The 15,391-nt window shown below is 45.6% G+C and overlaps 2 protein-coding genes across 2 annotated transcripts in view; both read right to left on the reverse strand.

Annotated features, from left to right (window-relative positions):
• The window catches only part of LOC142094976 (uncharacterized), a 218,906-nt gene that overhangs the window by 143,226 nt on the left and 60,289 nt on the right, over positions 1-15,391 (reverse strand). The gene's annotated exons all lie outside the window — the stretch shown is intronic.
• BPIFB1 (BPI fold containing family B member 1) overlaps positions 1-15,391 on the reverse strand; it is a 79,545-nt gene that overhangs the window by 63,450 nt on the left and 704 nt on the right. The window contains exons 2-3 of the mRNA XM_075177662.1: positions 12,761-12,942; positions 1,262-1,376 (exon numbers count right to left, since the gene is read on the reverse strand). Coding sequence (XP_075033763.1) covers positions 1,262-1,376; positions 12,761-12,872 — 227 coding nt within the window. The 5' untranslated portion in view covers positions 12,873-12,942. The remainder of the gene's footprint in view (positions 1-1,261; positions 1,377-12,760; positions 12,943-15,391) is intronic.

Consider the following 15,391-nt stretch of genomic DNA (forward strand, 5'->3'; position numbering starts at 1 on the left):
GCGGGGGACGGGGCTTAGGACGTGAATCGTGCACCAAGGTGGCCCCACCCCCTGCTGTAATTGGCTGGAAACCGTGAATGATGTCTTGGAGGTGGGGCCAAATTAGATGCCTCATTGGGCCCTGCCCCCAACACGCCCACCTCCCCTTGATCTTCCAGAGGAATCCTTGCCAATGTAAGCAAGTATGATGTTAACATCTTCAGGATTTCACTGCAGCACTGATGCTGTGAGTTTAACTCTTAAATATTGTGGACGTCTACATAGGTTTTCAGATAAATTTCCACTAGGTAAGAAGAGGATGTCTAAAACAATCCATATCTGTATATGCGGCCTCCTTTAGTTACTGGAAGCCATCATCATCTATGTATATAGTGCCTCTAATTCTGTAGCGCTGTACAGAGAGCTCACATCAAAAAGTAAAAAGATCTATGACAATAGATGGGAATATGGCAATATAAAGGAATATGGTAATAGATGGGAATAGCAGTAATCCCAGTAAAAGTTCAGGGTAACCTCTTACATCTTTTTGTGAAAAATCAGGAGTTATATACAAATGATTGTAGACACGCGCCCATTGTGCGCTTCCCTGTCAAGTTTATTTGTTACATAACAATGAATGTTGAATGTTGGGTTATATGATCAAAGTGGTTAATTTATCAATGAGTGGAAAGCCATATTGCCAGCAAAAATGGTTTTTGCTACCTTTTATTTAAGTTTCTCCCAATGCATGAAAGGGTTACCACCGATAACACTGCTTTTGATGGTGGGAATATATGATTCGCCGGTGATAATATTTCCATACCTATTGATAAATAGGCGCCATACTGTGGAAGAATTGCACACTTTATAACACCAGTAGACATTTATTGAGCATGTAACATCTTATGCAAGGACATAAAATTGAGATTAATAGAGATCTGCCAACCATTTAATATCTGCAGCGCCCTGTATATCATATTAACACTTAAAGGCACAGCTAAATTTACTATACCCGCTGCACAAAAGCATACACATATACATGGCAACAGTGGTCGAAGTGGAAATTTAGAGGTGTCGGTATGGAAAATGTGTATGAATGAAATTTAAAAGTTTTACAAAGAAGACAGTAGAGAAATGGCAGTATAGCATACCACTCTGTACACCACCACTTCAACAACTGCACGGCAATGGTTAACTTATTTAAATCATATATTCAGAACATTCAAAAACTGTTTTGCTATTCTGCATGAATGAAGATTTATTGAAGGGGAACAATGCTCACTTTTCGATTTTGTATTTCACGTCTCCGAGGATTCCAACATCATAGGTACCTGAGAAGTCCGGCAACTGAATCTTTGAGAGCTTTTGTTGCAGGACACTTATTCCTTCTTGGCGACCTGTGAGGAAACATGAAAAATACACTGTCATCTATCATGTTACCACATTTTAATGTGCATGTCTGAAGAACCTATAGCTGTTCTGCTGGCTCAGAAAGGTTGACTGAGACATCCACATATTGCTATGGGAAGACTGATTTCATTCGTACAGAAGGCCAGTTACAAAAATTAAAGAGCAAATTTATTTACAACAGTCAATTAACTCACTGCAACAAAATATTTGTGCACAGGCTTTTGCGAAGTCTTGCAGGAAGGTGCATATAATTGCAAGCCAAGAGTCGGCATCTGTGAGTGTGAAACTTTGCACTGGCTGATGGAAGGAGTTGGCAGGCCTGGAGTGTTCTTTGCTGAGTGTGGATTAAAACATAAGTGTGCCTACTTTTGTACCTATATGAAAATAGTATGTTTTGTGGAACAAGATTCTTTAAACCAGATAAAAAGACTGTCACGACTATGCACTGTGTACCTACTAGACTAGGCACTACTCAGAGGAAGGTGCATAATCTTACGTGCCCCGGGTATTCACCAGGGACCCCCGCAAGGAGGTATGGACTCCGCTACAGGAGACACGCAGGTCACAGTCCTTCCCTAAGTCGGATAGCGAGGCACGTGAGAAGAGTGGTCAGACAAGACGGGTTGGTAATGGTGCTGGCAATAGAGGTACACAAGGAGTATTTGAAGGGATGGTGAGACAAGCCGGGTCGGTAACGTTCAAGTAGCGCAGTACAACAGGGAGATCCAAAAGGGGTAGTCAAAACAGTCCGGATCAAAGGGTCACAGTCAGGCAGAGGAGTCAATATAAGCAAGGGTACAGGATACTGGAACGCTGGAGGTTGGTAAGTGGACCTGATACACTGAAGGTAGCCAGGAAGTGCCTTATAAAGTGGGAGCAACAAATGGGGAGCTGGAGGGCGACGGCGATGTCATCAGCTGCCGCCGAGAACTAAGAGTAGCGTCCTGTTGCCTAGCAATGGGACGCGCGTGTGTGGACAGCGGGGCTGGGCGGCCAGAAGTGACTTGTCTGGTTGCTGGAGGTAACCTTCACTGCACACCAGCCACTCTTTGCTCACATCTAGGGGTAAATGTATCATAATCCGGTTTCTTCAACTCGCGGGAGTTCGGCGAGATGACAGCTAAAATTTAAAGCGGCGCTGCCTTGCAAAGGTTTAGGTTCCCAAACCGTGCGCCGTGGCTCCCAGGGGTTCTGTCACAGGGGTGCCGTGGACTGGAAGAGGAAAAAAAAACAACTTACCAATCTGGCGGCGGCCGGGACCCAGCATCCTCCTCCCTCCTCGCTTCTCACTAAATGTCGGGCGTGAAGTCATCACGGCCGACATATTCAGTGAGAAGCGGCAGGTGAGAGGATGCTGGGTCCCGGGCACCACCGGATTGGTAAGTTTTTTTTTGTTTGTTTGTTTTTTTCTCTTCCTTGGCATGGCGGATGCAGAGGGGGCAGAGCAAAGATGCAGAGGGGGCAGAGCAAAGATGTAGAGAGGGCAGAGCGAGGATGCAGAGGGGGCAGAGCATGGATGCAGAGGGGGCAGAGCGTGTGGATGCAGAGGGGGCAGAGCGTGTGGATGCAGAGGGGGCAGAGCGTGTGGATGCAGTGGGGGCAGAGCGTGTGGATGCAGTGGGGGCAGAGCGTGTGGATGCAGTGGGGGCAGAGCGTGTGGATGCAGTGGGGGCAGAGCGTGTGGATGCAGTGGGGGCAGAGCGTGTGGATGCAGAGGGGGCAGAGCGTGTGGATGCAGAGGGGGCAGAGCGTGTGGATGCAGAGGGGGCAGAGCGTGTGGATGCAGAGGGGGCAGAGCGTGTGGATGCAGAGGGGGCAGAGTGTGTGGAGGCAGGGGGCACAGGGAATGTGGATGCAGGGGGCACAGTGTGTGTTAGCTGTAAATTATTCTTTGACAGAAATATAATTGAAAAAAATATATAAAAATATTCTTTTCCCTTGGATTTATGTGTATTATTTCTGCATACAACTAAACAGATATTTCTGTCTTGACCTAAATACTTATTACATTTTTTGGACTACTTATAAAACGGGACTGCTCTGTAATTATTTTGGAGGGGTGCCTTGAAAAAATTATGGAGACTCTAAGGGTCCCGCGAACTGCAAAAGTTTGGGAACCACTTCTGTAGGCAATAAGAGAGGTGAGATGAAATCCAACACCCACACCATATATGTCACATATATGTATTGTTGTATTTGTCTTTTAGGTATGTAACATTATAGTCACAGACAGAGCCGTCTGATATCGCCAGCTATATGTGAAATGCCGAATAACGAGTGTCATTTACAGTGGCAGTTTGGCAGAGCCAGGATATCATTGCTGTGTGACAGGTTTTATACCCCAAGATGTTGGCTTTGAGGGTTACAAAGAAATTGTCTGGACAATGAGCAGGTACAGTCTATAGGCATAAGTACCATTCCACATGTTTTTTGTTCCTGGTGTAGTGCAAAACACAAATACCCAATGCACAACACTAAACGAGCATGAGTATATTTAAACAATGAGAAGACAGAGGAACTGACTGTACAATCTTATGAGCGTGTTGGTTGGTCCTAAGGTTGTCTTAAGCTGAACTTTCCATATACCACCTAGACAGCTTGGAACACATATTACTAAAACTTGTAAAGAGTCTGAAACACCTTCAGCCCAACTAAGCTTCAGGCAAGTCTGAGCTCATTGAAGAAGAGCACGTAAAAAATAAAAAGGCGCGCTTAGCACAAAAGGACACACTGTGTACCAGCTTGATGTAAATTGTTCCAATTGTGTCTTTAAGTTAACAGACAATTACTTTTTGTTTATGCTAAAAACTAGAAATAACTTTTGTAATTTCATACTATTCATTTCCTTGGGACCATGTTTCTTTCCAAGGTAGTAGACATAAGTGTTTGTGATGTGTGCCTCAAGTAAATTGGGTGTGTATGTTGCTGGTGCAGAACTGCGAATTGTGAGGACACTGGGGGTCATCAATGCGGGTTAAATAAATCACCTAGGCAGATAGTGGGTGAAAGACATACATTACAAAACATTTCCTGCCCAACGATCATTTCAATTCCCTTTACTTTCAGCAGGGGCAATAGTTAGACACTGCTGCTATCCTTGTATACAATGTTCAGAGCCGTAACTAGGGCGGTGCCGTCGCCCAGGGCGCAGCAGCCGCCCGCTACCTGGCTCTGTATGTACAGGCTTTAACTTCCGCAGTGAAACGCTAGCCACACCCCCACGTTAGGTTGGCCACACCCACTTGACAAATGTCACTCCCACTTAGATGGGGGGCGCCGGTGCCCTGTCTCGCCCAGGGCACTAAAATGTCTAGTTACGACACTGGTCACAGATGTAATCATTTCACTCTGTTGGTGTCTATCTCTCATTATTTGAGATCAATACAAGCAGATCTGAAATTATCTTAGTCATGAGGATCAATGAAAATTAATTCAACCAAACAATGTAACATAATGTATTGGTATATATAAACATGCGATAACTGGTGCCTCTTAATTCTACTAGTTGCATATTTTGCAAAACATTTTATAGTTAAGAACTAAAAATTTCACCAAAATGATATTTATTTAAGTTTTGCAACATCAGTAATTCTTAAGGAAACACTGTTCCTGATTAAAGTATTAGGACTTCAGAACATGCTGTAAAGGATAACAATTTTCTGCCACTGCTGCTAAGCAGAACTTGACACATTGCAAAGTTTACAGAGCCTCAGGTTTTGAACATAGTATATAGTTGTGATAGGATGGACCGCCTATGCCAGCCTGTCTGTTGCTGGTGGGAACTGGCTGGGCTTACTTTGCTACTGTTCCCTTTCCTTATCATCATCATCATCATCATTTATTTATATAGCGCCAACATATTCCGTAGCGCTTTACAATTGCGCCCTCTAACCGCAGAAGGAGGGGCTTAAGCTGCTGCCACCACTGGACTCCTTAACGGCATCCAGAACCGCGTTCATTCTGGGTAACTGTTGCTGCTGGTGTACCCCGTTGCTGGTGTACCTTAGCTGGTACCCTTAACCTCTTCCTATAGATCAGGGTTGCTGTAGATGGATCTCCCTAGGCCTATCACACTGGCCAGAGCTGCTGGACTCGTGCGGGGGGGGGGGGGGGTGCCGCGAATCGGGGGAGAGGGGGACGTGTCCCGCGAATTGGGTCCCCGGCAGCCTCTTCTCCTCTCAGTGTCTCAGTGATAGAGAGAGGAGGAGAGGCTGCCGGGACCCGACGAGCGATCACGTGACTCTTTCTTTTTTTTTTTTTTACATCTGGACTGACGGAGGAGGAGCAGCGCGCAATAGAAAGGTAAGTTAAACAAGGGACAGAAGTGGTGATGGTGAAGGGGCACAGAAGTGGTGATGGTGAAAGGCACAGAAGTGGTGAAGGGCACAGAGATGGTGAAGGGCACAGAAGTGGTGGTGAAGGGCACAGAAATGGTGATTGGCACAGAAGTGGTGATGGTGATTGGCACAGAGGTGGTGATGGGCACAGAGGTGGTGATGGTGAAGGGCACAGAGGTGGTGATGGTGAAGGGGCACAGAATTGGTGATGGTGATTGGCACAGAGGTGGTGATGGTGATTGGCACAGAGGTGGTGATGGTGAAGGGCAGAGAGGTGGTGATGGTGAAGGGCAGAGAGGTGGTGATGGTGAAGGGCAGAGAGGTGGTGATGGTGAAGGGCACAGAGGTGGTGATGGTGAAGGGCACAGAGGTGGTGATGGTGAAGGGCACAGAGGTGGTGATGGTGAAGAGGCACAGAGGTGGTGATGGGCACAGAGGTGGTGATGGTGAAGGGCACAGAGGTGGTGATGGTGAAGGGCACAGAGGTGGTGATGGTGAAGAGGCACAGAGGTGGTGATGGTGATTGGCACAGAAGTGGTGATGGTGAAGGGCACAGAGGTGGTAATGGGCACAGAGGTGGTGATGGTGATTGGCACAGAGGTGGGGATGGTGATGGGCACAGAGGTGATGGGGAAAGGGCACATGTGATATTGTGAAGGGGCAAAAGTGACAATGAAGGGGCACAGTGTGATGATAGAGGGACAAAAGTGACAAGAGCACATACTTGGATTTATGCGTATTATTTTTGCAAACAACTTAAGTAAGTATTTCTGCCCTGACTTCAATATTTATTATGTTGTTTTGACCCAACTACTTAAAAAAACGGGACTGTTTGGTAATTATTTAGGGGTGCCTTTTTCTGCAGCAGGGTGGCCTTGCTCTTTTCACATGTTAGGTACGCCCCCAAAGATGCAAGCCACGCCCTCACCTCCTTTGGCGGCGGCACATGCTTTCATATCTACTTAACTATAGGGGTACATGGTAGGCATGCAGCGGCACATGCTTTCATATCTACTTAACTATAGGGGTATATGGTAGGCATTCGGCGGCACATGCTTTCACTTCTACGTAACTATAGGGGTATATGGTAGGCTACAAAAATATAGTGCTATGGATTGTTTCAGGGAGGGGGCCCAAAAACAGTATCCTGCCTAGGGCCCTATGAGGTCTAAATCCGGCTCTGGTCTAATCTGTAGGTCACAGGAATTCCAGCATGGAAGAAGTTGCAGGTGATGTTTATTTAGCTCCAGTCATCCTAACAAGGACAGATCACACTAGTTTAAGGCACCAATGAAGAGGTCAGATAGAACAAAAATGATGATGATGTCAGGGTTCCCAAGGTAAGACCATGGAGAGAAAGTAGGTGAACGAAGTGGTTTTATTAGAAACACAGGTAATACAAGTTCAGGATGCAATAACTGGTAAGGCAGTAATATAACCACAGATCTTAACAGCGGAATAGGCAATACTGTAAAGCAATGGTGAGATGCAGTAGCCAGCGGCTTGCAGGGTGGATACCTCTGGAAGAGAAGGAGAGATAAGTAGCCTGCGGATTGCAGGGTTAGATACCTCTGGAAAAGTGGTGAGATGACTAGCCTGTGGGTTGCAGGGTTGGATACTTCTGGAAAAGTGGTGAGATGACTAGCCTGTGGGTTGCAGGGTTGGATACTTCTGGACAGGTGGTGAGACGAGTAGCCTGCAGATTACAGGGTTAGATACCTCTGGAAAGGGGGTGAGATGGGTAGCCTGTGGGTTGCAGGGTTGGATACTTCTGGAAAAGGAAATGAGACTCAGAATCCAGGTAATGCTGAAACACTTGAGAGCAGACAGCAGGTAAAGATGGAAGTAAGCTGAACAGGTTACACTGAGAAGGAATGAGCTGCAGAGAGAAAAAGCACAAAGATCCACACAGATGTTTAACTCAGGAACTGGATAGATGATGAGCTGTGTCTGCGGCACTGGAATGAACAGCAAAACCACAAAGTCAGCTGAAAATCATCCTGTGAAAACAAGCTTAGTTCAGCAGGAAGGGAAACAGTTCAATTATCACAGTGGCCCCTTTGGTGGCATGGTGGTACTGCATACTATATATATGTATTCCAGACGGCCATCAAATGGGAACTTTAGGATGGGTCAAGAGTCGTATTTTAGAATTTAGGTCCTGTTGGAGATGTCCTCATCTAAGGAATGCAGAGATCCCAAAGCCCCACTCCTCCTTTTCTTTTTACCTTTCTTTTTACGGATTTTAGAGGGTTGCTGGAAATTGAGCGAGGCAAAAGACAATCTCACAGTTGGAGTAGTCTGAGATAAAGAAAGTGGCAAAGAAGAAGCACTAGGAGTAGGTTGTTCAAAGAATTTGCCAATTCTTTGAACACTGTTTCAGTAAAAAGTCGCAAACCCGACAGGATAGGATATTGGGTCTGAATAAAGGGGTTTGCCCATTCCAGGGCTTTTCCTGTGTTACGAGCCGCGGCGGCTCTGGGCACCACCGCGACTCGCTCCCCGCTGTTTCCTGTGTCCCGGTCATCGTCATGACGATCGGGACGTCACTTCCGGCCTACCCCGGCCGTTGCCAGGGCAATGGTCAGGACGCTGTCAGCTGTAGCGCCGCGTCCCGGCGTGCAGGGAAACCGGGCGCGCACGCTATAATTAAACACCCCAATCAGAGGGTGAATCATGGTCCTGCCCCCAGTCCTGTTTCATTGGCCAGCTTGTATTTATAAGGCAGGAAGGGGCAATCCTCCCCTGCCGGTTATAGTTCCAGCTTGCTGCCTTAGCCTGCTACTGTTATTGCTCTGGTGACTTTGGATTGATTTATTACTGCTGACCTTTGCCTGTTCCTGACTTCGATTATTTGCTTGTGACCCCTGATCTTCTGCCTGGATATTGACTACGATTATTTGCTTGTGACCCCTGATCTTCTGCCTGGATATTTACTACGATTGTTTGCTTGTGACCCCTGACCTTCTGCCGGAATACCGACTCTGCTGGCTTGCCCGTGACCTATTGGACTTCTGCCAGGTCCTCACTTCGCCCGCCTGGGTTCTCCACAGTCAGCACACAATTCACGACCCTTTGTTGTCTGCGGCCAAGTCTGTCCCCACCACTAGGGGCTCCAGCGAACACCAGACTTCAGAGTAGATTCCGGGTTTTGTGGTGCAGGCTGTTGGGGTTCCTAACACCCTGTAAATTTGAATAGCATTAAAAACACACAATTTTTTGGGTATCTATAAAATCTACAAAATTTTGCAAGGGTATTAAATTGCAGGATGTCCTTGTCAAAGTTTGGTAGCAGGAATTCAGCGGAAGCAGAGTCAGCAGTTTTGGCAACTTTAGGTGAAGGGGTAACCAGAACCTTGTGGGGGGGTTGATCTTGAACAAAGATCCTCAACTGGGACGGGAAGTGAGGACTTGGACAGAGCACATGACTTGGAGGAAGTTTTGGAGTGGGCAATCTTGTTGGAGAACTCCAGTTCAGCATATATATCCGAAGGCCCGGAGTGGGCACGATTTGGCAGCAGAGTGAGGAGCCTCGGACACGGCAGCAAAACTCTTGCTGGACCGCGCTGACTGGCAACTCGGGATGGACCGTCTTAAATGGCAACTCGGGATGGACCGTCAATAATGTCTTTGGAGCAGACTGGAGGGACAGGGCCCTCTCTGGAGTGAACTGGAGGTAAATTGCCCTCTCTGGAGGGGACTGGAGGTACAGGGCCCTCTCTGGAGCTGACTGGAGGGACTCTGCCCTCCCTGGAGCGGCCTGGAGGGACTCTGCCCTCCCTGGAGCGGCCTGGAGGGACTCTGCCCTCCCTGGAGCGGCCTGGAGGGACTCTGCCCTCCCTGGAGCGGCCTGGAGGGACTCTGCCCTCCCTGGAGCGGCCTGGAGGGACTCTGCCCTCCCTGGAGCGGCCTGGAGGGACTCTGCCCTCCCTGGAGCGGCCTGGAGGGACTCTGCCCTCCCTGGAGCGGCCTGGAGGGACCTCCCTGGAGCAGGCAGTAAGGGCAGCACCCCCTTGAAAGCAGACAATGTCTCTGGAAAGGAGACATTAGCTAGAGATTCAGCACTGGATGCCATTGCAGGAGACTCAACACTGGAGACAGAAGCTAGCAGCTGGGTACTGGAGACTGAGGCTGGCAGCTGAGTACTGGAGACTAAAGCTGGCAGCTGGGTACTGGAGACTGAAATGGCAGCTTGAAGCAGACTGGTGTCTTGGCACAATCGCCTGGAGCTAGTACCTTAAAACAGGTAAGTGGAACTGGTGGATTAGGCCTCATCCCAGGGATCAGAACTGATTGTAATGAAGAAGCGGAAAGTGGAGTGCAAACAAATCCAGAATGAGGAGTGCAGTAAGCAGAAAATGATTCTGTAGATTGTTTAGGTCTGTGGAGTGGACAGTCCTGTAAAAAATGTACATCACTGGCATAGTAAAGACATAGTTTTTTGGCCCTTCTGCGCCATCGTTTCTCTTCAGTCAGGTGGGGGAGCGTGGACCACCATTGCGAATCAGGAATTTGATACAGAGTTCTCGATTAACTGCGATTTTGTGGTAGAATTATTAGAAGGTGCTGCTTGCAACGAGTCAGAGGCAGACAAATTTGGTTGGGATAAATTAGCAGCACAATTAGACTCCCTATAGCAGGATACGGATTCAGAAGGGTGTACAGCAGTAATGCGTTTGTCCCTGGGAAAATAATTTTTCAGACCAAAGCAGGTACTCTAGCATGAGGTATTAGGGATGGAAACTGGAATTGGTTTAAGCAATCTCTTTAGCAAAGAAGATACTTGAGAGATTTGAGTGCGTATTTGGAGAATGTCCACTTGAAGCATCTGGAACAGGGGATTTTCGGAAGAAATAGTAGCCATGGTCTTATAATGTTGAATACGGAGTAAGGCAATACCCTGGGAATCCTCTACACAAGGGAAGAGAGCGTGCAGCAGCAGATTCAGTTTTATGGCCAGATCATACTGTCTGGGTTCCCAAGGTAAGACCATGGAGAGAAAATAGGTGAGTAGCCTGCAGATTGCAGGGTTGGATACCTCTGGAAAGGTGGAGAGGCGAGTAGCCTGCGGATTGCAAGGTTAGATTCCTCTGGAAAAGGTGATGAGACTCAGAAGTCGGATACTGCTAAAACACTTGAGAGCAGACAGCAGGTAAAGGTGAAATTAAGCTGAACAGGTTACACTGAGGAGCAATGAGCTGCAGAGAGAGAAGCAGAGATCCACACAGGTGTATAACTCAGGAACTGGATAGCTGATGAGCTGTGTCTGCGGCACTGGAATGAACAGCAAAACAACAAAGTGAGGTACACAGGTAAGTATAACCAGGAACAGGAGTCAAAGGTGATTGCTTCCTATCAGGTAGACAGACCTGTTGATCTGGCCCAAATTGCTGGGCGAGGCTGTCTTTTAAGGAGTAGCGGCAGGTGAAAATCATCCTGAGAAAACAAGCTTAGTTCAGCAGGAAGGGAAACAGTTCAAGCGCAACAGTGGTCCCTTTGGTGGCATGGTGGTACTGCAGGATATATATATCCAGAATTTCCAACATAGCTCCTGGTAAACAGGAGCTGCAAGAGGCAGATCATGACAGATACATTTCATTATACAAGGGCTCTCTTTTTATACAGTTTTTACAGTTTGGAAGGGGGTAAGCCATCCCCCTGATCAGATAGCTCCACACAGACTGCAAATATTTCATTCAAAGATTAACATCAGGATGTGAGATGTTCTTTAAACATGAATTTTAAATGAATTTTTATACTTAACAAAATTAACATCACATACTGTTTACATTGCTAAGTTTCCTGTCTGTCTAACAAGACCTGCACACAGGTAACAGTTCCCTGTTGTATAATCAAGTGTTGGTCACTCACATTGTGTAGGCTTACTTAGCATTTCCTGCTATCAGCAAAACACTCCCTCCCCACATATGCCTAATTTACAAAACCCCAAACAAGACATTTCCATACAAAACACATCCCAATGTAACACAACAGGTGCATTTGCAATTATATACATTGGCGCCTGCACCACTAATTGAAATATATTTCTACAATAAATTATTTCTACATGATCCAGCCACAAATAAGTTATTTATAAGTGAACCAGCCATAATGGTAATAAAAGCAGGGCCTGATTATCAAAGAGGCTGACTAGGTTGCAACTTATGGTGCTAGGTTTTTTTTGTGGGGGGGGAGGTGCAAAAGTCTTTATGGAGAAAAATTGTGACAGGGAGAGGTACAGTATATATTAAACTTCATTTTTAAATAAAATGGAATAGTTGTTCTCCAAAGTAAAAATAAAAGATGAAAGAATAATCTAGTAATGTTTTAATCTCGATGTATTCCAATGGTAAAGGCTGAAGACAAAGAGTCATCCTTGGGTGGGTGCTTGAGGATCAGCGTTTTGGAGAAACAAGGATAGCAACAGCTGCAGACGAGACAGTCACCTCTCCCATCTTACCCTTCAGTAGCACTTGTTCATGCCTCCATTCTGCTATACAGTTCCGATATTAATGACAATGAAATGAGTAACAAAGAATGCTGCGACCCTTTAAAATTGCAGAGTTTCAAAAACTTGGGAACATAAACAATGGGAGGGTGAAGGAACCTGGACTTTCTATTAAGGACAAGTTCTTTTTTACCTACTGTGTATTAACCTGGGGGGTGAGGGGGTACTATGAGAGTATTAGCCTATTGTGGGCTGAACCCTATGAAGGAGAGGGGGTACTATGAGAGTATTAGCCTAGGGTGGGCTGAACCCTATGAGGGAGAGGGGGTACTATGAGAGTATTAGCCTAGGGTGGGCTGAACCCTATGAAGGAGAGGGGGTACTATGAGAGTATTAGCCTAGGGTGGGCTGAACCCTATGAGGGAGAGGGGGTACTATGAGAGTATTAGCCTAGGGTGGGCTGAACCCTATGAAGGAGAGGTGGTACTACGAGAGTATTAGCCTATGGCGGGCTGAACCCTTAATCAGGCTTTAAATAAGAGCATCAAGTCAGAACACATGACAGCTAGATGAATTCTAAACTTACCATAGTCCAGCCCTTTCTGTGTGATCCGTACAACAAAGCCTGGGTTCACAGTGTCTGCTGTTCCACGCAGAGCCAGAAAAAAAAAGAGGCTTAATGTATAATCGACTGCCATCCCTGAGGTTCTAGTGCTGCCAGAAATCCAGCGTAAATTGGCAAATGGTAAACTTTAAACCCAACACAAACTGAAACAAAACAAAGAAGGAAGAGGTAATGAGGAAGTACAGATTTACTCGTGGCTGCCCCAGCAATGACTGTACATTAACATATACTAAAAATGTACTCAGTTTTTCATTGTATTTTTTTCACAAACTTTATTGTGTATTTTAAACAATATTTATTACCTGAACAATTTGCTTATTAGCATTACATTTTCTCTTTTATGCATACAGTTTATTTATCCTGTAAAATATTTAGATGCAGATGGTAAATAAGAATTAAAGACACTGCAACCTTTTCTAATTCTGCTTTGTATAAGATTTATATAGGCTAGATACCACTAGCGAATGGTAAAATCCTGCTGCAATATATTTTTTTAAACATTCACCCCTCAATATTTACATTAGTCAATTGCATAGGGAAGATATAGAATTTACTGTACTCCTGATACTAACAAGTCCACCTGTCATCTGAGTTCTTATAAATTCCCTGTTTTGCACAGTACATCTTGTTGTATGTCCTACTTTAATGCTCAGAACTGTATACACTTACTGCTGTATGCTGTATAAGATAAGTCAGTGGTCAGCAATACAAGTCTAGCCAGGGAAGCACACATTAGCATTGCAGCAAAACATCAGATAACAACTAGAGATGAGCGGGCTCGGATTTTGCTAATCCGAGCCCACCCGACTAGTGAGGATCCGACGGGATCCGAGCATTGTTCGGGAACTTCCGGGCGCCAAATGCATCCAAACCGAGGCTATGACATCCAAGTCTCGCGTCGGATCTCGCGAGACTCGGATCCCATAAATGCCCCGCTCGCGGCCGCCATCTTCATTCTCCCTGTGGTTACTGAAGAGGGAGGTTGATGTGCTCTGTCCTGCTGATAACTTTACAAAAGTGGTGCTTTGTCCTGCTGAGTGAATTAGTAGTTTGTCCAGTGCTCTGTCCTGCTGATTTATTTAGTCTAGTGGTGCTTTGTCCTGCTGAGTGCAGTAGTACTTTTTCCAGTGCTCTGTCCTGCTGATTCCAGTGGTGCTTTGGCCAGTGTCTGTGCTGCTGAGTCCAGTGGTGCTTTTGTCCTGTATTTGTTTCTGATAAGTCCATAGCAATTTGTTAATTAGCCAAAAATCTTTTAAAAAATTAAAAAAAAAAAAAAAAAATATATAATTTTTTTTTTAAAAAAAACCATAAAAAAATAATTGAAAAAGTATAAAAAATATTATAGGGCAATATATTCTTGCAGTCCCAAAATAGAGGACCTGCCATTTCTATTACTACGTTCATTATTTCTGTAGTTCCAAAAAATAGGAACTGCCAGTTCTATTACTACGTTCATTATTGCTGTAGTTCCAAAAAATAGGAACTGCCAGTTCTATTACTACGTTCATTATTGCTGTAGTTCCAAAAAATAGGAACTGCCAGTTCTATTACTACGTTCATTATTTCTGTAGTTCCCAAAAAAAGGAACTGCCATTTCTACTACTACGTTCATTCTTTCTGTAGTTCCAAAAAATAGGAACTGCCAGTTGTATTACTACGTTTATTATTTCTGTAGTCCCAAAGTGTGTGTGGTTATATGACTGTGCCAGCCCACTGGGTAGATGCATCGCCTTACGCAGCAACAGCAGCAGCTGCATCAGTAGCAGCATCTCCACAACGGCTGCTCGTGCCAAGGCAGGCAACGTTGTGTATCACAGGTTTTAGTAAGAGACACAACGCTGACAACCTCTTAGAGAAACTGAGGGAAATAATCTCGCAGTGGCTTACCCCACTTAGACTCTCCTGGGGATTTGTGGTGTCAGACAACGCCAGTAACATTGTGCAGGCATTACATATGGGCAATTTCCTTTATGGCTCCATTATCCCAGTTAAAAGGATTTTTACCTGTTAGTGTAATGATGTTATAAACACTACACTTGAAAGCTTGAGCCTTTAAATGAAAAAGTCACTCTTCTTTGCACGAAGATTTGCAACAGGGACAGTTTTTTTTGTTCCCAAAGTCAACAAAAAACACTTCGACGCTGTCTGTCTTTGACATACTTGATGGGATCTCAATGATGAATGCTCTGTACCATGGTCGTCGAAAACAAGAGGTAGTGACGCGCTCGAACTACACCCTCTATATGCTGCAGAGGATGTAGGAGCAGCCATATGTGCAGTGGAATTTAGACCAGTTGGAGGAGGTATTGTGGCCCCGGTACCAAATTGGGTGTAGGGGCCACTCCACTGCGCAGTCCAGATAGAGGCGTATCAGATATTAAAAAACGTTGACTGTTGCTGCCAAATCCGAAATTAATGAAAATGCCCTGCCATCGTCAAAAACAAGAGGTTTTGACACGCTCGAACTACACCCTGTATATGCTGCAGAGGATGTAGGAGCAGCCATATGTGCAGTGGAATTTAGACCAGTTGGAGGAGGTATTGTGGCCCCAGTACCAAATTGGGTACCGGGGCCACTCCACTACGCAGTCC

This window comes from Mixophyes fleayi, chromosome 6, assembly GCF_038048845.1.
Source record: "Mixophyes fleayi isolate aMixFle1 chromosome 6, aMixFle1.hap1, whole genome shotgun sequence".
Taxonomy (NCBI): domain Eukaryota; kingdom Metazoa; phylum Chordata; class Amphibia; order Anura; family Limnodynastidae; genus Mixophyes; species Mixophyes fleayi.